The sequence below is a fragment of the Marmota monax genome, unplaced genomic scaffold (genome assembly GCF_021218885.2).
Source record: "Marmota monax isolate L192 unplaced genomic scaffold, Marmota_monax_Labrador192_F-V1.1 WCK01_AAM20220418_F8-fsc00055, whole genome shotgun sequence".
NCBI lineage: Eukaryota > Metazoa > Chordata > Mammalia > Rodentia > Sciuridae > Marmota > Marmota monax.
Genome location: NW_026695205.1, coordinates 3,866,382 through 3,891,831, shown reverse-complemented (window position 1 = coordinate 3,891,831; position 25,450 = coordinate 3,866,382). Strand labels below are relative to the sequence as shown.

General features: G+C 32.4%; 1 protein-coding gene across 5 annotated transcripts in view; it reads right to left on the bottom strand.

The window, feature by feature from the left end:
- The window catches only part of Cop1 (COP1 E3 ubiquitin ligase), a 169,843-nt gene that overhangs the window by 40,622 nt on the left and 103,771 nt on the right, over positions 1 to 25,450 (bottom strand). For all 5 annotated transcript variants that reach the window (XM_058574461.1, XM_046430099.2, XM_046430098.2 and 2 more), the window contains 4 exons: positions 23,226 to 23,342; positions 10,149 to 10,266; positions 7,235 to 7,359; positions 6,054 to 6,214 (listed from right to left, as the gene is read on the bottom strand). In XM_058574461.1, the coding sequence (XP_058430444.1) occupies positions 6,054 to 6,214; positions 7,235 to 7,359; positions 10,149 to 10,266; positions 23,226 to 23,342 (521 nt within the window). The remainder of the gene's footprint in view (positions 1 to 6,053; positions 6,215 to 7,234; positions 7,360 to 10,148; positions 10,267 to 23,225; positions 23,343 to 25,450) is intronic.

The window sequence follows — 25,450 nt, the reverse complement described above, 5'->3', positions numbered from 1 at the left end:
CTTTAATAGTACTGTATGAATCCTAGAACTTGCTTTACTTCCCTAGTTTAAAGCAATCTGGTGCTTTATACAAAAAGTACTATATGGCTTATAGTATTATATGGATCCTTGAACTTATTGTACTCCCCTAGTTTAGAGCAATCTGGTGTTTTTTACAAAAAAGTGTTTACTAATAAATCAGAAAAGGATGCCTATTTTCCAGGTAAAACTTAAATGAATTAGAAAAAATAGATAGGTCTTTAATGCAATACAGTAAGAGAAGGAAGAACATACTGTAACTCTAACAAAAATATTAAGCCAATAACAAATGACATTTCCCCTACAGTTGCACGTTTAAACATTTCTGTCACTTTCAAAAATGGGCAAAATATGGTAGAGTATATTCCAATTGGAAAAGCAGTAATTTTGAAATAATTATATAACTAACAGACTCAGGAATATAATACAATTGTTCCTGCTTGGTTCATGTTAGGAAAATTAGTTTTCTTAAAATTTGTATAGTCTCAAAATTTACCACTGAGTTTCAAATCTATTAGTTATGAAAACTATCTTCTATCTATATTTTAGCATTTCTTTGGTTTAAATAACTATCAGTTAATCATGCAACAAACAAGATAAAAGCCAAGTCTGAAAGGTTGTATCATTCATTCCAAAACTTAAATTAATTTCACATTATATGTGCACAAGCCATGTAATGGTAGGGGTAATTTAAAAATGAACGATGTCAATAGCAAAGAGTTCGGTACTTCTTACTGTGTGCTAGAGACTGTTCTAAGCCCTGTCTATGCATCACCTCATTTTATTGTTCTGACAACCAAAAAGAGAAAAGCTGCTATTATCCTCAGCACTTTACAGATGAGTACATATCTATATATAATCAGTGTGGTTAGGACCTTGGGCAAGGTCTCAGAGTGGGCAAGTAGGAAATCTTGAGATTATGATGGCTTTTTATAAGGAGTCTATAGGTTAGTAGGAGACTCAAGCAACAGCATGTGACTATCAGGACTACTTCATTCAACAAATAATTTTAAAGGATAGGAATCATGAGAAAATCAGGTAAAGAAGATCTTAACACAAAATTTTATTTTTTATTTTTTTAATTTTTTATTGTTGGTTGTTCAAAACATTACAAATTTCTTGACATATCATATTCCACACTTTGATTCAAGTGTGTAACTGATGTGATTCTGCAATCTGTGTATGGGGTGAAGGTGGGAGTTCTTAACACAAAATTTTAAATGCTTCATGGTTAAGTGTTTTATTATACACAAAAAGATTTATTCATTAGAATAAGAATAGAAAGAATACATTTCATCATATGACAAAAGACATGGGTGCTCTCATCTAAAACAGACATAACTTTTCACAGAATAGGTGATAACATAGATGATAGGTTTCTAAGCCAAGTATTGCTGCCCTTAGTTTCAAGGAGGGAAATTAGAGAAATTGTCATCCTGACCATTCTTACTCTGCAGCCATGATTCCTGATGTCTCAAGCCACAAGAGGAAATGTTCAATGCTTTGCCTGAGGATAGAGTATACATTTTGGGGGACTACTTTAAAGGAGCTAGGGAGTCTTAAATGTCTTTTATAAGTATTCGCTTTAACCATTAGCTACCCATTATGAATTGGTGACTAGTAAATATATATGATATGTGTGGTACGGAGCTGACAGTATAAGCATGAGGATACTTGCAACAAAAATATGCTGACCGTTTACATACACATGATCACTTTGAAACAAAGATGCTCATTTGTATACTTGAAACACTTTCTATTTCATTCCAGTGGTTTCAAACAAGAATCATGCAGCACAGGAGATCTTTTACCTAACTTCAGCCTCTAAATAATGTTAATACAACAGATATCACTTTTAGCTGGGATGTTTTTCCTTTTACCTTAAAGAATATCTTTTAAAGTTTTCATTAGTATAGGTCAGCTGATGGCAAAACTTCAGATTTATACATCTAAAAATATTTATTTTCACTTTGCTTGAGAGATATTCACTAGATGTAGGGTGGCAGGTATTTTACTTCATATACTGAATATTTGATTCTGATGTTTTGTTCACTGAGAAGTTGGCTGTTAGTTTAGCTATCGATACTGTCTTTTTTTTTCCCTTAAATATCCCTCTTTTGGGGGGAAGAGGGGACACAGTTTCTTCAATAAAGTAATGTTAAGAAAACTGAATATCCACAGAGAAGGAGGAAAATGGACTCTTACACAAAGGACCACAACACACACAAAACTCAAAATATTTTGAGTACTTAACTGTAAGAGTAAAACAACAAGAATCAAATTGAGAAAAGTTTTATATTATAAAACTATTGGCATGGGCAATAATTTTTTGAACATGAACTCAAAAGCAGAGGTTACAAAAGCAAAAACAGATAAATAGAAGTGGACCAAAGTAAAAAGTTTCTACATAACAACAAAGCAACGAGACAATCATGCAAAAGCAACTGAACAGCAAGAAACAATCCAATATAAAAATGAGCAAGGGATCTGAACAGACATTTCTCAATAGAAACTAGTAGTATATGAAAAGAATGTTCAAAACGATTATCAGGACATTGCAAATTAAAACCACAATGAGGTTATCTCACATCTGTCAGGATTTCAACCATCAAAAAGAAGAAAGGTTAAGTATTAGCAAGGATGTGAAGAAAAGAAAACCCTTGAAAACACTGTTGGTGAGAAGGTAAATTAGTCCAGCCATTGTGGAAAACTATATGGAGGTTTATAAAAAAAATCCAATTGTAGAACTACTATATGTTCCAGCAATCCCATATATCCAAAGGAACTGAAATTTGTACATTGAACAGACATCTGCACTTTCATAGTTGCTGCATCATTAATCACAATAGCCAAATATGAAATCAACCTAGGTAACAATCAATAGATGAGTAGATAAAGAAAATGTGGTGTGAATAGTACTATTCAGTCATGAAAAAAGGATAAAATCCTTTCAACAACATGGATGAACTTGCAGGATATTATGCTAATTGAAATGAGCCACACACAGAAAGACAAATACTACATGATCTCATTTCTGTGTGTAATCTAAAAAGGCTAAATTCATACAAGAAGAGTACAATGGTGGTTATCAGAGGCTGGGAAGAAGAGAGACTGGTCAAAGGGTACAAAATTTCAGATAGGAAGAATGTTTCTGAGATCTACTACACACAATGTGATGCCTGTAGATAGTAATAACATAATGTATACTGCAAAATTGTTAACAGAATAGATCTGAAATGGTCTCACCCCAAGAAATGAACATTTTAGGTGACAGCTTCATTAACTGATGTTTATTTAATCATTTTATATGTTAAAATATCAAACTATACCCCGTAAACATGCATAATTATTTGTCAATAATAAGAGACATAACTTAAAGGATGGAAAAAACCTTCCTTGTATTTTCCTTATTTTTAGCAGTTTTATCATATTATGCCAAGGTGGATCAGACACAACTGGCTTTAATCTAGCACTACATTACTTGGCTTTCAAGAATAGAGAATAGGAAATTCAGTCTGCACAGAAATCTTCAAACTGATCGGGAGGCCAAATAATCACTCACATGAACAGCCTCTTAGATTTCTCCTCCGCCCACACTAAGAGTATCCACTGTCACCAGAGACAGAGCTGCATGCAGCTGACCTCAATACAGATGTGCCTTGGTTTTCTATCAGTCTCATACTGTTCAAAGGTATTACACCAACTTACAGTTCTCCCAGTCCAGATGCAACACCAGAAAGGGTTTTAGTATTAACCTTAAGAGATATAAAGGAATTTACCCATAATATTTTGTGTTTGTCTTAATATATTTCCAAGGAAATGATGTTATGAGAAGGCAGACCCAAGATAAGATCCAAGACAAGCCCATTATATATTTCATTTTATATATATATATATATATATATATATATATATATATATATATATTTTTCATTATATATTCCCTGCAGTTGAAAGGTCCAGTGAATCTCTCTCTGCCTTGATGTCTTTTGTCAACTCTGTAAAGTTCTCAATAATAATCCCTTCCAATTTTTGCTCTCCTTTTAGATTTCCTGTTAAACATGTTAAATGTTCTTATATTTATAACATTTTATATTTATATAAAAGAAATTCCCTATTTCTTTTATAAATTTTTAAAATAATTTTTCTCTTCTCATGTTTCCTTCTCCTAACTTATATACCAGTTAATTCTTTTTTTCTACTTTACTTACATTCAACAAATCCTGAGTTCTTCTTTTTGGTAATAGTAATTTTTTCAGCTTTAGGGTTTTCATTTTTAAAATAGTTTCCAATTCCCAAATAAAACTTTCAATCCTGTCTTTCATCTTATAAGCATGGCTACTTTCAAGCTATGTCTGGTAAATCTTATATCTAAGAGTTATGTTATGATTCTGTTTCTGTTGTATGTTGCTATGCTGGATTTTATTAATGCTTCTTGTCTTATGTCTGCTAACTTTTTATTGTGCTTTAGTTACTGTAATTGCAAAACTGGAAAAATGAAGGAAAAACCTGCTAATGTTACCTTCTTTCAGAGGGAATTTAAGTTTATATCCTGTGAACACTAGCAGGGACACCTCAATTAATTTTCAGGGACTGATATGATATGAAGGCGAATTACAATCAATATAAAAGCTTATCTTCTATTGGTTTATCTTAGACTATATTACTGTGGGGACCTAAAATGATGATAGTCACTCATAATGACAGTGCACTCCAATTTCTGTGACCCTGTAAAGCTGCCATAAGTGATTCCAGCCACCCCACCAAAATCATCAAATGCTTACAGGGGAACAGCAGTCCTAGTCTGATGATTCTTCTGATCTTATTTCTTTTCCATTAGCTTCAAACAAGATTCTGCTTTTAAAATACAGAATCTTGTTTGAAGGTACTGTTTAACAACCAGGATGTATGCCAAGAAATGCCTTGTTAGGCTATTTATGCAAACCTCATAGACTGTGCTTCAACAAATCCAGATGGCATAGCCTTCTATACACCTAAGCTGAATGTTATAGGCTTTTGCTTCTAGGTTACAAATCTGTATAGTACGTTACTTTCCTGGCTATTGTAGACAAACAGATTACAATGGTATATACTCGTTCTTCTAAACATAGAAAAGGCAGAGTAAAAACTACAGAATACAAGATTTAAAAAAATGGTACACTTTTACATGAAAACTGGCAGGATTGGAATTTGTTCTGAGAGTGGTGATTGAATGTGAAGTCCTAGAACACTACTCTATAATGCTGTAGACTTTATGAGTGGTACATGCTTAGCCTGTGTGAAGATCTGAGTTCAATGTCCAGCACAAAACCAAGAATAACAACAGAAACCCAATAACCAACTAAGCACCTAAAAAACTATTTTTAAGAAGATAATCTAATGAATGGCTATAGTACATAATAAATCATGATAGTAAATAATTATTTATTCATATAATACAGGAATAAGTGAAAACTGAAAAAAAAGAAATTTTTTTTTTTTACAACTTAGTATAACTTTCTTGTCAACAAATTGAATATGTTTAAATAATCTTACATAAGTGCATTTTTAGAGAGCAATTCTAGAGAATCCTGAGTGGTCTAATGTGTGTATATGTATAATATCTACTAGGCATGTAACCGTTAATCACATACACATATAGGCCACTCTGTTACCTACATCAAATGCTTTTCCTATTGTTAAAATACAACCTCAGCTGAATGCTTACTGAATATATACTGCATGTGATCATTAAGGAAAATGTGACACCGTGGGTACTCGGAGGAATTTCCTGTCATATAGAAGAGATGCAGACAATGTGATAGAGCTTGTAATATAAATATGCATAAGATACTTTGATGCATAGAAGGGATACTAGGTCAATACGATATTGTTATATTGTGACATTTGAAACAAACCAAGCAAATACCAAGCAAAAAAGAAAATACATATATCAATTTATATTTAAAAAAAATTAAAAATCCTGTGTATACATAAAACATTACATGAGATACCAAGGTTTAAAAAAAAAAAAAAAAACTGATATGAAAACTTACCCCATCTGGTAGTGCCCTCCAGCACACAGCACTAACAAATTCATTTGTATCATCTTCTTTTCGGTCTTTGTCCAGAACACTTTTGACTGTATCAAACTTAAAAGTTAACAAAGTCTTAGAAAGTCCTTTATAGTACAGGTAGAGAGAGTTATTCTCACTTCCTGAAAATAAAAAATAAAAAACAATTTTTTAGAATTGGAGAACTTGGAATTAGAATATCACAGTTAAATAGTAATTACCAGCCAAAGTTTAACTCAGAGACCAATAATCTTTTATGGTCAAATTTGAAAGAATAGATCACAGAATTAATTGGAAATCAGCTGAAAAAAGCATTCTTGGACAAGAGCCATGGTTTACTAATAATCTAAAGAAATGATCAATGTTATATAATTTAACAATATTGATACTTCTAAAGTTGAATTTGTCATATATATAAAACACTGATAGCATCAACAACAGAACCAGAAATTAGTTATAAGAATCTTAATTTACATTTGGACCAGATTACCATATGGAAATTGAGACAAATGTAAATAACCTATAAAATTTACTTCCCATTTCCTAATAATCACATTATTCTATTAGGAAAGTATACTTTTTTGAACAATCTATCAAGGCTGGATAACTGTGCTGGATATTTACTTTCATAGTTTATACAAGTAGAGAGAATAAAATTTATTGAATCAAGGTTAAGTCACTTAAAAGTACTGATGAAAGCTCATTAGATATATTAGAACATTTGAGTAATATAAAATTTGATTTTTCTTGTTCTGATTTAAACTTATAAAAGTTATCAACAATAAAAGACCTAGAATAATAGATCAACGTTACCCAAGCAGACCACTTACTAAAGAGAACACTAGAGAGAAGAAACTGAATATCAATCTTAAGACAAATATTTGTCTCCTTAATTATTTTTAGTAATTAAGATTTTTTTGTCTTCTACAGAATAGCTATACAAGTTATGCTACACTGGAAAATAACTAAATGAAACAGTTTAAAATGTCATGCTGTATCACGTATTCAGGGTTTGTACTCAATGAGAAATGAAAGGACTAGTGCTCTTTCAGAAAAATTCATAGAACTAAGCTCAGAACTATGCTGCTGCCTTCTATAGACAACTTCTAAACTACAGTGACAGATATCTGCTAAAAAGTTCCCCGAAAGCTGGTGTCACTTACCACAAGCTATGTAATCTCCATTGGAAGCGAGGCCTACAAAGTTTTTTTCATTGATGTGACCCTTGAAGGAACGTAGACAGTATGGTTTCCCCACATTCCACAGTTTTAGCTGGCTGTCTGTTGAGCTGAGATAAACACAAAAGTCGGAAGATATTTAAGATTTCATGGCATTAAACACATCCCCTACTAATTATAGGCAATCCAGTATTATGGTTCAGAAAGCAGACTCTGGAGCCAAGATGTCTAAGTAACAATGTCCAATCTGCTATTAATTTGCTTTTAACCTTGGGCAAGTTATGAAACCTCACTGGACTCAGATTTTCATCAGTTAAATATGAATATAGTGATTACTACTTTATAGAATTAAAATAAATCTAATGAATTACTGTGAAAATTAAGTAATTTAAAATGCTTTCAATAGCACTTTTCATATGTAGGAAGTGATCAATAAATACCAATGGTGTCAACAGCACCATATGACTACCAATCAAACAATAACAGCGCTCTACTGGAAGATGTGTTCAACTTTAGGGAGATATTTGTTGTTCTTGATTTGATTTACTTTTCAACTGTTGAATTATATAGGTATAAGGAACACAAACTACTTTCTTAGTTATCCCTACAGAAAAGGGATATGGTTAAAAGAGCTACATAAAGTAGATCTTGCTTTTCTACATCAAGTAGATCAGTTTATCTTGCTGAAAGAATATGCAAACGCAGTTATTTACCAAAAAATAATTTTGTATAAAAATCAATGGTAATCATCATATAATCTTTGGATTTTAAAAAAATCATGTTTTGTTTTTCTCCGAATTTCTGTTATAAAAATTGGCTCATACTACACATATAACTTTGGAAACTGCTTTCCCTTACTTCATAGCTTGTTTTATATTTTTCTGTAATGACTGCACAATATAACATTTTATTTCTTACTCTAAGACTCATTGTTCTAAAAGATTTTTCATAGATCACTTAAAGATTCACAACCTAGGTACTACTATTAGCTCCACAGAGGAGACAAGGGAAACAAGTTTAGAAGAGTGAGTATGTTTTCAAAGTGCCATGGTGAATAAACAGGATAGCCAAGAATTAAACTGATTGCAGAAGCTGAATTTCTAACTTTTAAAATATTTTTCCATTGCCTGTCATGTTTTCAACATAACATCTGTTTTTAGATATTTGTTTTAATTTGTTTTTCTCAACAATGTTGCTCTGAATATCCCTTTATGTTGCTATTTTAAAATACATTTTAATGTTAACATTACTATTTCCAAATACACTTGTGGTTAAATTTGTTCTGGGTATTTCCAAGGTTCAAATTCATCCAAGGGGGAAAAAAGTCATTGTGATGTATTAAAATTAAAAAGGAAAAAAGACTGGTGAAAATATATATTAAAAAGGTCAACTAAGATTTCCAATTTATGCTTAAGTACACATATAATTCCAATTTGTACTTAAGTACACACATAATTCAAAATTAGGCAACTAATTGGTTAAACATTTACAAATTTGAAATTTTTAAAAAAGGATTAAATCTGAAGTCAAAGAAAAAAATTTTGCCATATAAACTATCATCTACATTGAAATCTGAGTAATATTTAAATTATTCATTGTCCATTATATTTTCTCTTAAAGATGGGATATTTCTGACTGACTGCCACCTAATTTAATATTTGTGAACTAATTACCCACGTTAGTTCTCATTGGAAAGCTCGTTTCCCATTCTGTTACTCAATTCAAATTACCAAGTTCTTATTTAGAGCAACTAGTGTGGAGGTAGATGTGGTAGGAAACCATATATAAGGCACTGGCATTAATAATTTCCTGAGAGAGATCAGAAACTAAACAAAAAAGAAAAAAATATATATCATTAAGCTTGAGATGAAAGCTTAGACATAAAATGAAAAAATTAAGAATGGGAAAATGAAGAAACTACAGAATTACAAAATGGATAACCAAAAATGTGACTGCCTATGTTGGTGGAATATTTTAGTTAGTTCTCATATTATGAGAACAAAACTATGTTAGTTTATATATTTTGACAACTGAATTCTATTTACCTCATTGAAATCCTACTACCTTTAAACAAATGAAAAAGATAACTGAAAGTTTATATTATTATTTTCTAGCTCAGAAGCCTTTTCAAAGGATTTATTAGGTATAAGTAGTTAAACTTAGAAAAGTTCTTTTTTAAAACATATTTAAGCCAGATGCGGTGATGCAAGCCTGTAATCCCAGCAGCTCATGAGGCTGATGCAGGAGGATCATGAGTTCAAAGTCATCCTCAGCAGAAGTGAGGCAACAAGCAACTTTGTGAGACCCTGTCTCTAAATAAAATACAACATAGGACTGGGATGTGGCTCAGTGGTCAAATGCCCTTAAATTCAATCCCCAGCAAACCCCTACCCCCCAAAAAACCCAACCCAAAACAAAACAAAAAATATAATTAAAACGCACCATGAAATCAGAGGTCAGTGTTAGTGTAAAAGTCAACAATTTATTTAAAACCCAAAATATGCTACTATTATACTTTAAGTAGACCTATAATAGCATATTAGTTGACTTTAATAAAATTCTTTTCATTCTATTGCATTGACTAGGTTGTTTTCTTCTTCAGGAGAATAACTGAAACCCAATTTAAAAGTTCAAATGCCACTAAACTTAGGAGTACTAGATTCAGGGTTACATTAAAAACTAGAATTTATAAATTTTATGCACAAGTAACATAAAAATGAGCAATACAGATCAGAATATATGTGTATTTTAAATGGGTAAGATATAGAAATCTACTACTTAAGAAAAAGTGCATATAACCCAATGTTATTCTTTACATACAACTATAGTTATTTTATGAATTGGCAAATGACAACAGAGCTCAGTATTAAGCTCACCCTCAGGGGAGAGTAATACTCACGCAGAGACAATTTCCTCACCACTCACAAACTTTGCATAGGAGACTGCTTTTCGGTGTCCTTTGAATACCATGATTGGCTGTTTAGTGTTACGAAGATCATAGTAGTGGACACAGTGATCTAAAACAAAACAAAATGCAATAAAGTTAGTAAATACAGAAATGGAAAACAAAGCTAATTTTAAGAGTTTTTGGTTTTTTCATCAAATATTCCACAGATAATGTGACCCCTAGCACACCCTGTCCCATAGAAACATCAATTTGAATAGCTGCTTAGGTAGGAAACTACTTTTACAAGAGTTAAGGAAACTAGGTCAGGTGAGAAATCACAGTACCTGTTTTAGTAAACTAATAAAAAATAAATAAAATGCACTGAAGAAAAGAGCTACCCAGGAACTTCTCTCCCAACTCCAAACAACATAGTATGGAGTGAAGCCTCTTACTTGGGGGTGGGGAAGGGGAGAATGAAGAAACAGGGTCCATGTCTTAGAACACAGGCCCACCATGATATAATCCAGTACTGGACACAACCCTATAGCTCCTGCCTCCAGGGCAGTGCCTGTGGGCTTTGGACCTGAATTAGCCTGGTGGCTTCCACCAATCCTTCCCCAATTTTGGACAGTGCAACATGGAATAAGTCTTCAGCCTCTGCAGGTAGAACAAAGTAATCACAGACTTTGCCTTCGAATTCAGTGTTAGACAAACTAAATCCAATACTGCGTGGATTCCAATGGCTATTGTCCTGCAGACAGAGCCTCTGAACCTACCATGGTGTCAAGTGGAAACCTCTGGAGACAACTAGATGCACCTGTGTTCAGGCTAGCATCATCTGTGGCTGGTTATAACACTTTCAGGCCATATGTGCATACCAGAGCAGCAGACAGGGCATAAATAATATAGGCCTACATCCTGCCCTAGTGCTGTGCTGATCTTGGTAGGCTATGGATTCTAGATATAACCCAGCATTATTATGTTGGTAGGCCAGGGGACTGACTACCCTATCCCAGTCCCAACCCCAGGCAACACAACATAGATGGAGTCATCATACACTTGGGTAAGATGAGGGCATACACTTGGGTAATATGAGGGAAGCAGGTGCCAACTCATTTCATAGAAGAACTGAGCAGTGATGCTCACTGCCGGGCAGAACCATGTGACACCTGATCACAGATCAGTGATTGCAGGTGAACTACCCTTTTAAAGAACTCCCCCAGTTCTCAACAATACATATACTGCAGATTTAAATAATCTTGGGCTTAGGGCACTCTCTAGTGCTGAAATAGCAGCACTGCTTACAAGCTCAAAGAAAATAAGCAGCCTACATAGACTCTCTGGAAGAACAAGTAAAAGCAAAGCCATATGATAAAGGCTGGAATAAATACCTAATCCTTCACTACATAGTTGTCACTGTATACCAACAAGCATCAAGAACAAAATTCATATCAAGTATTTTTTCCCACTGCAGCGTGATAAAACCAAACTTTGGAAACTATACAATTACACAGAAACTAAACAACTTATTCCTTAAAAAAAAAATGTATAAAGACAAAAAATAAATTTAAAATTTTCATAAAAATGGAAACACAGTACGCCTAAACCTACTGGATATAGGAAAGCAATGTTAAAGGTGAGTATACAGCACTCAACAAATACATCAAAAAAGCAAAAAGATCTCAACCTATAATCACACCTCGAGGAACTAAAAAAACAAGTTATTCCCAAAATTGGTGTAAGAAAGTGATTAAGTTCAAAGCAGAAACAAGTGAAATGTACATTAAAAATACAAGAGTCTTTTTGACACAAGGTAGTTTTTAAAAAGATAAACAACTGATAAACCTTTGAACAGACTCAAATAAAATCAGAGATAAAAATGAAATATTAAAACTGATACCACAGAAATACAAAGGATCATTAGAAACTATTATAAACAGTGTTTTAGTCAGTTTTTTCATCACTATGACTAAAAGCCCTGACAAGAATGATTTTTAGAGGAAAAAAAGTTTATCGGTTGACTGTGTTGTTCTGTAACCAAGATGAAGCAGAACATTATGACATAAAGGTGTGGAAAGCAGCTCAGGACATGGCAATCAGGAAGCAGAGAGAGCTCCACTCCCCAGGGACAAAACATAAACTGAAATGGTAAGCCCCTGGTGACCTACTTCTTCTAGCTACGCCCTACCTGAGTAAGATTACTGCCCAGTTAATCTCTATCACTGGGTTAATGCAGTGATTAGGTTAAGGCTCTCATAACTCAATCTGTTTTACCTCTACACTTTTTTGTGTTGTCTCACATATGAGTTTTGTTTTTGCTCCCTGCCCCCATGGGGACATCTCATATCTAAATCATAATAAACTGTATGCCAAAAACTTTAATAACCTAGAAGAAACAGGCATATTCCTGGATACATGAACCTTACCAAGAGTGAATCATAAAAAAAGAAAAAAGCTGAACAGATCAATAATGAATATAACAATTAACTCAGTAATACAAAGTCTCCCAGCAAGGAAAAGCCTCAAATCAGAGGGCTTCACTGCTGAATTCTACCAAACATTAAAAAAAAAAAAAAAAAAAAAATCAACATGAAAAATTCTTCCAAATTCATTCTATGAAGCCAGAATTACTTTTGATATCAAAACCAGACAAGAACACAAAAAACACAGTTGGAGGTCAATATCCCTGATGAACACAGAACCCTAAACAAAATATTAGTGAACTAAAGTCTGACAGCATATTAAAAAGATTGCTAACATCACTCCATCGATGAAAGATGGTTCAACACATGTAAATCAATAAAGGTGATCCATCATATCATCAGAATGAAGGGCAAAAGCCATATGATCATCAATAGATGGAGAAAAAACAGATTTGCAAAAATCCAGCATGTCTTTATGATAAAAATGCTGAATAAATAAGGTATAGAAGGAACATAATAAACCTAATAAATGCCATATATATAAAACAAGCCCAAAGCTAACTAATCATACTGAATGGAGAAAAGCTTTCTCTCCAAAATATGACAGCACAAGATGCCTACTATTATCATTTTATTCAACATAGTACTGGAAATTCTAGTCAAAGCAATCAGGCAAAAGAAAGAAAGAAATGGTAATGAAAGTAGAAAGAAGAAAAGCAAACTGTCATTATTTGCAGAAAACATCTTTTATACAGAAAACCCAAAAGACCTTACAAAACACACACATACACACACACACACACACACACAAATAAATAAACTCAGAAAGTTGTGGGATTCAAAAACAACACAGAAAAATCTGTAGTGTTTCTATAGGCAAAGTGAGAGCTTTATCTGAAATATCTAGAACCCAATCTCATTTATAATAGCTAAAAATAAAACAGAAACAAACAAAAGACATCTTGTGTTCATAGACTGGAAGAATCAATATTGTTAAATGTCTAAAGAGATCTATAAATTCAATGAAATCTCCATCAAAATACTAATGACATTTTTCGAAGAACTAGAAAATTCAATCATAAAATTTGTATGGAACCATGGAAACCCCATTTTTTCTTTTTTCTTTTTAAACAAAAAGAACCAAGCAGGAAGCATTATCTTATCTGATTTCAAAACAAATGTACAGTAATCACAACAGTATGGTACTGGCATAAAAAACAGGCACATGAACCAAAAGAACAGAATAGAGTCATATCTATGGGCAACCAATCTTCAACAGAGTGCTAAGAATATGTTTTGTGGACAGGGGTCATCTTTTCAATAAAAGGTGCTGTGAAAATTGGATATCCACATGCAGAAGAGTGAAACTAGATACAATCTTTCACAATTCACAACTATCAATTCAAAATGGATTAAAGATTTATTTATTGGGGGGTGACTAAGAATTGAATTCAGGGGTACTCAGCCACTGAGCCACATCCCCAGCCCTATTTGCATTTTATTTAGAGACAGAGTTTCACAGAGTTGCTTTGTGCCTCACTATTGCTGAGGCTGGCTTTGAACTCGTGATCCTCCTGCCTTAGCCTCTCCAGCTGCTGGGATTACAAGTGTGAGCATTAAGCCTGGCTGGATTAAAGATTTAAATATTAGATCATAACTACAAAACTACTAGGAGAAAAAACATCAAATGCTTCAGAACACTGAACAGGGCAAGAACTTTTTGGAGGTGATGTTAAGATTTCACCTAGTAAGCCAGGCACAAAGGGAGAAATATCACATAATTTCACTCTTCTGTAAAATCTTTAAAAAGAAAAAAAAATGAAATAAAAGTTGAGAGGAAAAAACAGTGGTTGGAGAGACTGGAAAGAGAATGGGGAAAAGAGAAAAGGAATGGTTAGTCAATTAATACGAAATTTTAATAGGATAGTGTTTATTTCTTGGAGTGACTATGGATAATGATAAGGTACTATATTTTCAGAAAAGCTAGGAAAAAGATTTTCTTTTTTCTTTTTTTTTTTTTTGGCAGGGGGCTGTGTCCCAGGAATTGAAACCAAGGACACTCTACCACTGAACTACATCCACAATACTTTTTATTATGAGATAGATCTCTCTAAATTGCTGAGGCTGTCATCAAACTGGAGATCCTTCTACCTCAGTCTTGCAGGTCACTGGGGTTACAAAGGTGTGCATACCCGACGGAAATAAAGAATTTCAAAGTTTTCTTTCTTTTTGGCAGCAGGGATTCAACCAAGGAGCACTTAAACAGTGAGTCACATCCATGGTACTTTTTGAGACAGAGTCTCACTAAGTTGCTGAGGCTGGCAATAATCAATATTGTTAAATGTCTAAATTTATAAATTCAATGAAATCTCCATCAAAACACTAATTTTTGAAAGAACTAGAAAATTCAATCGTAAAATGTGTAGGCTCCCACTTGGAGCCACTGGGATTTTAGGTGTGCGATACCACGCCTCCTGGCTAGATCTTAGGTGTTTTCACCACAAATAAATGACAAATATTTGAAGAAATATATCTATGTACCCTAGTTTGAACATTATACAATGTATACATTTATGGTAATATCACCACATACCCCATATATATAACTTTTATTTATCACTAAACTAAATAAACAAAACCCATTTCTAACAGCCAGAAAACTAAGAGATATGACCATTTTCAAAAAGAAGGAAGATACATATTTTCTGTTTTATTTTTGAATCTGTCAAAATATGATTACAAATAAGTGTATACATACACATGCCAGTGTTAGTCTGAAATGGAGTTACATAGATATTTCCTCTTACCTAACTTCTAAAAACAGAATATTAGGGGTTCAGAATATTTAAAAATCTGAAGTATATTGTGACATTCTAATGGTTTTATAAAAAAATATTGCTATATAATTTTATTTCCCACTTTTCTAAAATACACTGAGACATATTTTGCATATAATAAAATTTATCAACTGAATGTATACAAGTCAATGACTTTTACCTAGTAGTATAACCATGACCATTGCCATCAATCTGTTTTAGAACACTTTCTTCACACTAATACCCAGCCAAACTCTATTTCTACCCACTACCCAGCCAACCTCTATTTCTTTCCATATACATTGACTTGCTGAATATTAAAATGAAATAATATGTGGCCCCATTGTATGGCTTCTTATACACTGCATAATGTTTCTGAGGTTCATCCATGTTTTAACATGTGCCTATTTTTTTTTTTTTAACTACCAAATAGTAGCCACTGTAAAGATATTATCACATTTTGTCTGGAAACTCATCCGTTGGTTGACATAGGTCTCCATGGTTTTGATTATCACGAAAAATGCTGCTATGACCAATCAGATTCAAATCTTTGTGAGGACACGTTTTTGTGTCTCTTGGGAAGACACCTTAAAAGCACAGATCTGAGTCATGTGATAATATTGCTCAACTCTTTAAGAAACTGACAGCTGTTGGTTGCTCCATTTTATATTCCCATCAGAAATACATGAAAGTTCCAGTTTGAGTTCTTTGAAATATATGCATACAAGACCTTTATCAGATGTTTTTTGCTACTGTTTTCAAACACTGTTACATGAGTTGTTATTATCTTAATGGTGTATTTTGATACCACAAGTTGTGAATTTTGATAAGGTCCAATTTATTGATTAGTTCTTTCATGGATGACACTTTTCGTGTTACATATTTTTTAATTCACGGTTTTAAAGATTTCCTCCTATTTTAAAGTGTTTTGTTGTTTTAGTTCTTACAACCCTAAGTTAATTTTTATGTAAGATATGGAGTAAGGGTCTAAGTTCATTGTTTTGCTTGTGATCCCCAATTACTGCAGCACAAATTCATTTTCCTAATGAACTGCATTGGCACTTTCGTAGAAAATGTATATTAGGATTCACTTCTGGATTCTGAATTCTGAGTATATAGTCTTTCCCCATGGAGACTGTGGGTTAGGTCAAATACCAGTAATACTCTCAGGAAGGGTCATTTTGACAACCAGCTTCTCTCCTGTGGTGACTGCATGTTTTATAAGGTTTTGTTGTACAGAGTTGATTAGTCTTGATAATTTTGCCAGTATTTTTTGCAATGGCTTTTCTGTTTATTATTATAATTGTATTAGGCAATCACCTTAAGTGACAGCATTCCATTGTTGATCTAGAAGTTTTTGATTTAGAAGTTCAAATACAGAGTAACAATTTGGTACATGCCAAAGTGAAAGTGAGAAAATTAAGTGGGCACAATGGCACATGCCTGTAGTCCCAGCTATTTGGGAGGCTGGGGCAGGAGGATTGGTTGAATTCAGGAGTTTGAGGCCAGCCTAGGTAACACAGTGAAATCCTGGCTCCAAGAAAAAATAATAATAAAAAAGGAAAAATGTATCCTACTTCATTCTTTAATTGTTGTGCTAATATTAAATTTATCATTTACAAGGATTAAACCTTGTTTTTGTAGTATATTCCCAGGTGAAAAATATTCAAATAAGTCTTTAATTTCTCAAGTTGTTTAATAAGTGGAAGATAATTTGTATTATGAAAATAATAAGTATACATTATTTTCAGTTTAATAAAAAGAGGACATAAAATATAAAAGATACAGTACATAGGTAAAGACTAAATTTTGTAATTGCACTACACTAAGTTTTACAGTAGCTGGAATGAGAAAATTAGCATGGAAAGTGAATATCAAATGGTAGTTATTAATACAGGTCTGATAACCTCAAAAGCAAAAAAAAAAAAAAAAAATTATAATTAAGTACCCCAAACCAGTTTGCTATGTAAAGTGGCAACTTAAAATTTTCAACACAGTATGTATTAGTCCATCCTACTACTATTATTCCATTAGTTATTTTGAATTTTCTTGATTTTATATATTGATTATATTTAATTATAATATGAATTAAAAGTTGTATAGGAGCTAGAAACACGTGTAGATGGTGCATGATTTTTACATTTATACATGTACTTTATTAAAGTTGTGATAAAACAGTTTAGGTCCATAGGGGAATTCTTGATAATTTTTTTCCTTTTATAAAAAGAGGTCTCTATATTTCTGAAATATTGCCATACTTTTAAAAACATGCTTAATAATTTCAGGATTAGGGTATGGTCTTAACTCCTATTTCTTCCCCACTTAACCTTTTAATTTGAAAAACCAAACCTGCTAAGAAGTTTAAAAAATAAAAATAATAAGTAATCTTCACTTCAGACTCACTAACCATTAATGTTTCATTATTGTACAATCCCCACTCTACATACATACATGTCCCCTCTCCAACTATCTGTAAGTTTTAAATATCAGGATATTTTACTTTCTTTTTTTACCATCTACCCTTTAAATATGAGAACTTCTGTGTATCCACAATAACATCATGTCATATGCAAGAAAATGTAGACATAATATAATTTAACACACACTATATATTCAAATATCTCTCAGTTGTTTTTCTTTTTTAAAGTCCTAATTACTATTCACTTATTTGGTTTCTACTCTGAAGTCACAATTCCTTATATTTGTCATGTATCCTCAGTGTTTTATATAGAAAATTTCACAATATTGCTATTTGTGTTGTTTTGCAGAATATTTTTCCACACATATTAATCCTGTCTTATTATGATGTTGAAGCTAAATGTTTTGGACAAGAATACTTTCAAGGTAATGGTCCTTTCTACATGAGCAAGTACATGTTTGTTCTACTGGTGATACTAAATTTGATTCCTTACTTATATTCCCCCTTGGCCTTGTCAGTGTAAAGAGAATTCGTCCTTTTAATTTTATAACCAAACTATGCTAATCCCGCAAACAACCAAGTAACAAAATTCCATGAATATCCCTTGCAGGCCAACAAGGTATCAAAACTGTATCCCTTCGGAAAATCACTGCTAAAATGACAAGCCAATGTAAATAATATCACCATTTGTAATATAAATGTAATTTATAATAAAAGTGTAAATGTAAACATTCTTCAGAGGAGTTAGAATAAGTTAAAATACTTTTAAAAGACTAGTTTTACCTCTAAGGAATTGCTATATACAGCGAAAGAAAAGCTTTCACCATTCTTAATATTCCTCTTTAAACAAACTTTTCTAATTCAAATAAATTTTAATATCTGTCAGTTTCAGTTGATAAAAAAATAATTTGGTGGCAATGATTCAGAACCTATACTTCATAGATGATTCAGAACTGTGCTTTTTCTCTAATATGGTAGCAACTAGTAATATGTGATTAAATTATTATTATTATTTAAAAATATTTTTTAGTTGTCAATGGACCTTTATTTTATTTGTTTATATGTGGTGCTAAGAATCAAACCCAATGCCTCACACATGCTAGGCAAGAGCTCTACCACTGAGCCATAACCCCAGCTCCATGATTAAATTATTTAAAACTAAATAAAACCAAAAATTCAGTCTCTCAGTCATGGCAACTACATCAAGTGTCCTCAGCCACATGTAGCTAGAACTATCACATCAGACAATATAAATATAAAATATGTCCATTAGTGCAGTAAGTTCTATTTGATAGCTTTAACAGGCAATAACTGGATAATCAATCTACAAATATTTATAATGTAGTAAGTAGAAATTCTATTTCTATTAAAAGTAAGAGAGCAATCCAAACAGACGGGAGAATAAACTCTAACAGTTAAGATGGTTATGCTCACATTCATCAACTGTGTGGTAAGATTTTCTTTCTTATTTTTTTCATTAATAGACTGCCCAAAGCAGCAGGCTTGCCATATCATCTTAATCAATCAGATAAGTCCTTCTAGAGAATGCAAGACTCAAAACAAAACTGTACTCTAGCTAGAGGGAGTATTCTCTCTATACACACACCCACACATTCTATACACTATGCCTATCTCCAAACAATATGATAACGAAAAAGTCAATAGGATTCATATATTTTCCTAACCAAGAAAAAAATAAAAAAGCAGATGATAATACTAGAGATAATTAGGAATATAATTTTATAATTAAACTTTTTCCACTTGTTATTTTACTCTCAATGGATCAATATAAGGAATATAAAGGATTTAAGATTTCTTTCTTAATGAGCAAACTGACTTAGCTGTACTTCCTGCTGTGGTTTTACTCCTGGTATAATTTTTAATCCATGTTCTCCTAGCTAACCATAAACAATTATATTATTCTCTTTTGGACTAAAGTGATCTTTAAAGGACTAAAGTGATGTTTAAAATATCTCAATTTACCATATCACTATGTCAAAAGCCCAAATTAGTGACAGAATTTTAATTGATATATGAGAAAATATTTCTTTTCATTTATCCAAAAGGACCATTCATAGTTGGTATACTTACAACTTCACTACTACTGTCCTAATGTTATAGTTTGAAAGCAACAATTGTAGGAAAAATTTCAAGCCTATTTAAATATGTGCATAAGTATACTTTCAACCTGACTGCTCCTACAGTAAAAGGTCGAAAGCTATGAGGCATATATTATTCAGAGTATCTGCTGGTTTTTTTTGCAAAATAGGGCCAAAAATAAATATGTTTTATAGCTATAATTAAGGATCACTTTAACCAGGCTGCCTGTAAGAGCTCTTTCAACTTTAGGGTTGCATCTTAGAAGTCATTTTCTCTTTCCTCTTCAAAAAGGAAGCATTCATAATGTATCTTTGTTTTTAATGGGTATTATAAAAGTACAGAAAGAACTTTCATTTGTACAAAAGAGGTAGAATTTGATCTAAGGTAAAAATAGAGAGCAAAGGAAAATAAGAACTGAGTGTATGTATAAAAGGAGTTCAACTTCACATTTGTACAATTGAGAACAAGTATGTAGATGCATTTCCTTTGAAATACTGCACGACAGACTGACCCCTACCCACAAGTTTCTCAGACAACACCAGTTGTCAATCACTATGTGCTCTCATCAGCGCAAACCCAGAGAAAGTGTGGCTGGTTGCTAAATTAGATAATTAATTCCTGATTATTACAGCAAGAAAGTCTGTGCTGCCTAGTTGTAATTTTTACTTTCATTAAATGAACTCATTCATTTATTCCAAAACTATTTTTTTTCTAATTTTCAGTTAGAAGTAATTACCATAAGAATAGGTGGTTACATTTTTTAATTCCCATTTCTTTGGAGTCATATGGACACTTAAAAACAATTAAAACTTCGTCTGCTAAAGAGTATAGGTTATAATGAAATATAGTTGAAAACATTTATGCCTAATAGAAGAAAAAGTAGGCCCAAATCTTCATTATGTCGGCTTAGGACCTGACTTCCTTTACAAGACTTCTACAAAAAGTAAAATTTTAAGAATCAATAAATGGGATAAATTCAAACTAAAAAGTTTCTTCTCAGGAAAGAAAACAATCAATAACATGAATAGAGAGCCTATATAATGGGAAAAAAAAATCTTTACTACATGCACCTCAGACAGAGCACTAATCTCCTGGCTATATAAAGAACTCAAAAAACTTTACCACCAACAAAACAAATAACCCAATCAATAAGGAACTGAACATACACTTTAAAGAAGAAGAAATACAATCAATCAACAAATATGAAAAAATGTTCATCATCTATAGTAATTAGAGAAATGCAAAAAAAAAACAACTAAGATTTCATCTCACTCCAATCAGAATGGCAATTATCAAGAATATAAGCCATAATAAGTGTTCACAGTGATGTGTGGAAAAAGATATACACTGTTGGTGGGACTGCAAATTGGTGCAACCACCATAGAAAGCAGTATGGAGAGATCTCAGAAAACCTGGAATGGAATCACCATTTGACCCAGGTATCCCACTCCTTGGTCTATACTCAAAGGACTTAAAATCAGCATATTACAGTGATGCAGCCACATCAATGTTTACAGCAGCTCAATTCACAATAGATGAACTATGGAATCAACCTAGATGCCCTTCAACAGAGGAATGGATAAAAAAAAAACTGTGGTATATATATACACAATGAAATATTACTCAGCCTTAAAAAAGAATGAAATTATGGCACTTGCAGGCAATAGGACGGAACTAGAGAATATCATGCTAAGTGAAATAAACCAATACTAAAAAACTAAATGCTGAATGTTTTCTCTGGTAAGCGGATGCTGATTCATAGTGAGGCAGGGAGATAGGGAAAAATGAAGGAATTCTGTTTTGTGTAGAGGGGAGCGAGGGGATGGGTAGGATTGTGAGGATGGGAAGGACAGTAGAAAGAGACCAACATTATTACTCTATATACATGTATGATTACACTAGTGGAGTGACTCTGAACCATGTATATACAGAGGAATGAGAAGTTGTGCTTCATTTGCATGCTGTATGTAGAAATTCATTTTACTGTAAAATTAATTAACTAATTTTTTAAAAAGCTTACATGGAAAAGCAAATAATAAAATTAAATAAGAAATGTATGAAAATTTATACAGTTAATCATTACTGGTGTAAGACTGCCTACCAGCATTTTTAAAAATAGCTTCTGATCTTCTAAGAAGGAAAAAGTTTGAAGATGTGCCTATCTGTACATATTAATTTAATGCTGATAATATAATCTATCCATAAACAATGGGTAATGGTTAATGTGTGTTTATAAAACAGAACATACCTTAATAACAATAAACTAAGTATATTTTAATTGAATGCATGATAAAATATTAATAATGAAAACAACTAAAGAATTAATGCATGCCACAGTGTTTTATAAGAGTTTTATGCATAACATCCTTCTTTAACAATCATCAATGCAGAGATTAATGGAAGCAAGTACCAGCTAATCATTATAAAGAAAATTCCATATGCTAATAAAAAGAATTCTACCCATACCTACATGCCCTCTTCAAATGTATGAAATTTTATCAATTTCCCAGCGAAAGACAACTTGAGTTAAAAACAGTGAAAGGTATAATGCCAAAGTTTAAAGTATGCTTTCCCTTTTCTTAAATTTGCTATTGTTCTCATATTATGATAACTTATCTTTTTTGTAAACCTTGATGTTCTTAATTTTTAAAAAATCAGATTTTTACCAGGAAGAAGTTAAATTATGGTATTTGATATTTTAGTAAATATTCAAGAAGGGAAAAGATACAGAAGATAAAGGAATTAAGAATAAAGTAGCCATATGTTTTATCTTCTAACTCATGACTGTTTTTACAACGCAAAAGGACACTAACATTAAAATGACAGTACAATAGGTGTAATGTTGGAATGCCCCACCGAAATCCAGACAAATGGTAACTGAGGTTAAGAAATGTACTTTAGCAAATGATTCTTTGCTATTAAACAACAACCAATATTTTTCTTGAATACTTATACTATTAGCATGTACTCCATGATAAAAGACTGTATTATTCCCTGTCCCTAGTTTATGCATAGTAGGCACTCAATAAAAACTGCCAGAGGATTAGGCTTCCTTTAAAAAAAAAAAAAGCTATATTGTGCCTACAGAATATAGCTTGTTTAAATATCTTTATAAGTCAAAAAATCAACAAACTCAAATTATGTAATAAAGAGTGACAGAATAGTGCAATCAAGGTATATTAACTATGTAAATAAGGACGATATATCTCTAGTTTCAAGTCTAATAATGAGAACAAAATTTAAGCTCACAAAGGTAGCTATTTGTTTAAATAAAAAGCTCCTCTAGACATGATAACCACATCAATCAAACAAATCTGCTTTCATTTCTTACCCGCACAGCCAAAAGCCAAATGGTATCTAGAAGAAGGGCTAAATTTAACACAGCACACGTTAGCCTTTGCCTCAATGCTTGCCACTGAATTGTCTAGGTTGGTAGACCACAGCTTCACTAAGGGAAAGACAATAAAGAGAAATAAATACATTAGCAAGTACTTCTGTAACTTGAAAAGTTTCCTTGTTATGACTGATGTGCTTTGTGCCAATTTGAAATAATTTGGTTTACCTGGACCAAAAAGTGTTTAAACTGAATGCCTGAAGAACACAACAACTTATTTGAAGCCAACAAAGTCTAGCTTCAATGTCAAAGCCAAAATAAACAATGATTTTATACTGAGAGGTAATTCAGACCCACAAGAAAACTTAACTTAAAAGACAGGTAACAAGCCATGCAAGGTGGCGCACACTTGTAATCCCAGCAGCTTGGGAGGTGGGGGCAGGAGTATTATGAGTTCAAAGCCAGCCTCAGCAACTTAGTGAGGCCGTAAACAACTTTAGAAAGATCCTGTCTCTAAATAAAATATTTAAAAGGGTGGGGATATGGCTCAGTGGTTGAGTACCTCTGAATTCAATACTTAGTACCAAAGTAAAATTAAAAAAAAAATTAAATTAAATTAAAAGGACAGGTTAACAAAACAAGCAATCTAGAGTAAGGTGGCATATCCCTTACATGTGCATTCATTATAGTATTATTTAAATATGTGCTTAAGTGTACATACTCTGATAACATTATATATTTCCATATGTAAGAATATTTTTGGAACTGTCTATAGAAGTGCTTAAAGGGAAATGCGTAACAAAGCATTTATATTAGAAAAAAGGAGGTCTCAAAACGGTGACAAAACTTCACCTTAAACTCAAAAAAGGAGAGGAAATTAAGCCCAGATCAAGAAGAAAATATTAACACATAAAAATCAATGAAGTCTCAATGCAATCCCTTCCAAATCCCCCAAGTATTTTACAAAAATAGAAAAAAAATATACAGAATTTCAAGGGTCTCAAATAGCCAAAATAATCTTTAAAAGAAACAAATAAGGACGACTCATCCTTCTTCATTGCAAAACAACTCTAGACTAATCAAAACAATGTGGTAACAGCACAAAGACATACATTAAAAAACCAATAACTAATGCAGAAAGACCAGAGATAAAACCTTGTATGGACAGTGGAATGATTTTTGAAAAGGGTGCTGACACCATTCAACATGGGAAAAGACAGTATTTTTAACAAGAGGTCCTGGGAAAACTGGATATCCATGTGTAAAAGAATAAAGTCGTGTCCTATACCATACACAAAATTTAAATAGATCGAAGACATAAATGTAAGAACTAAAACATTCCTAAAGGGAAACAAGGGAGAAAAGCTTCATGACATTTAATTTGACAGTGATTTCTTGGTTATGACACAGGCAACAACAACAACAAAAAACAACTTAAATTTCATCAAAATAAAAAAAAATTCATTCATCAAAGAACATTATTAACAAATTAAAAAGGCAACCACAGAATGGGAGAAAACATTTGCAAATCACATATCTGATAAGTGATTAACATCCAGAATATACAGATAATTCTTACAACCCAAGCAAATAAACCAAAAACAAAAACAAATAAGCTGATTAAAAGAGGAGACTTTGAATAGATAATTTTTCAAAAAAAAAAATACATGAATGGCCAATGCATACATTAAAAAAGATAATCAATAACAATAAATGTCAAAAAAGCAGAAATCAAAACCCCAATGAGCTACCACTTTGTTCCTAATATTAGGACCTTCAAACATATATTTAAAAAAATATAAACAAATAAATTAAAAGGGGAAAGGCAAGAGAAAGGAGGAAGGTAAGAAGGAAGGAAATAATAAGTGTTGAACGGATGTAGAGAAAACAGAATGCTTGCAATGCCAGACCTATTTTTGTCTATCTAACCATTAGTCTGGAAGTTACATGAAGAAAAGAACAAAAGGGCAAAGAATTTAAGGCTACTGACTCTAAGGTAAAAGAAATTTGTCCACAGAGCTTTATAAACCTAATAGAAGAATCATACCAGAAAAGCACAGTAAGAATAACAGAAAATGATAACAAAGATGGATAAACAAGAAAAAGAGAAAAAGTCAATTAAACAGGCAAAAAGAAATACAGAGGTTTTTGCCTTAAAATATTATAAACTTTGTGAAGAGACTTTAGGATACACCAAAATCTTCCAAAGGACCTGGCTATAA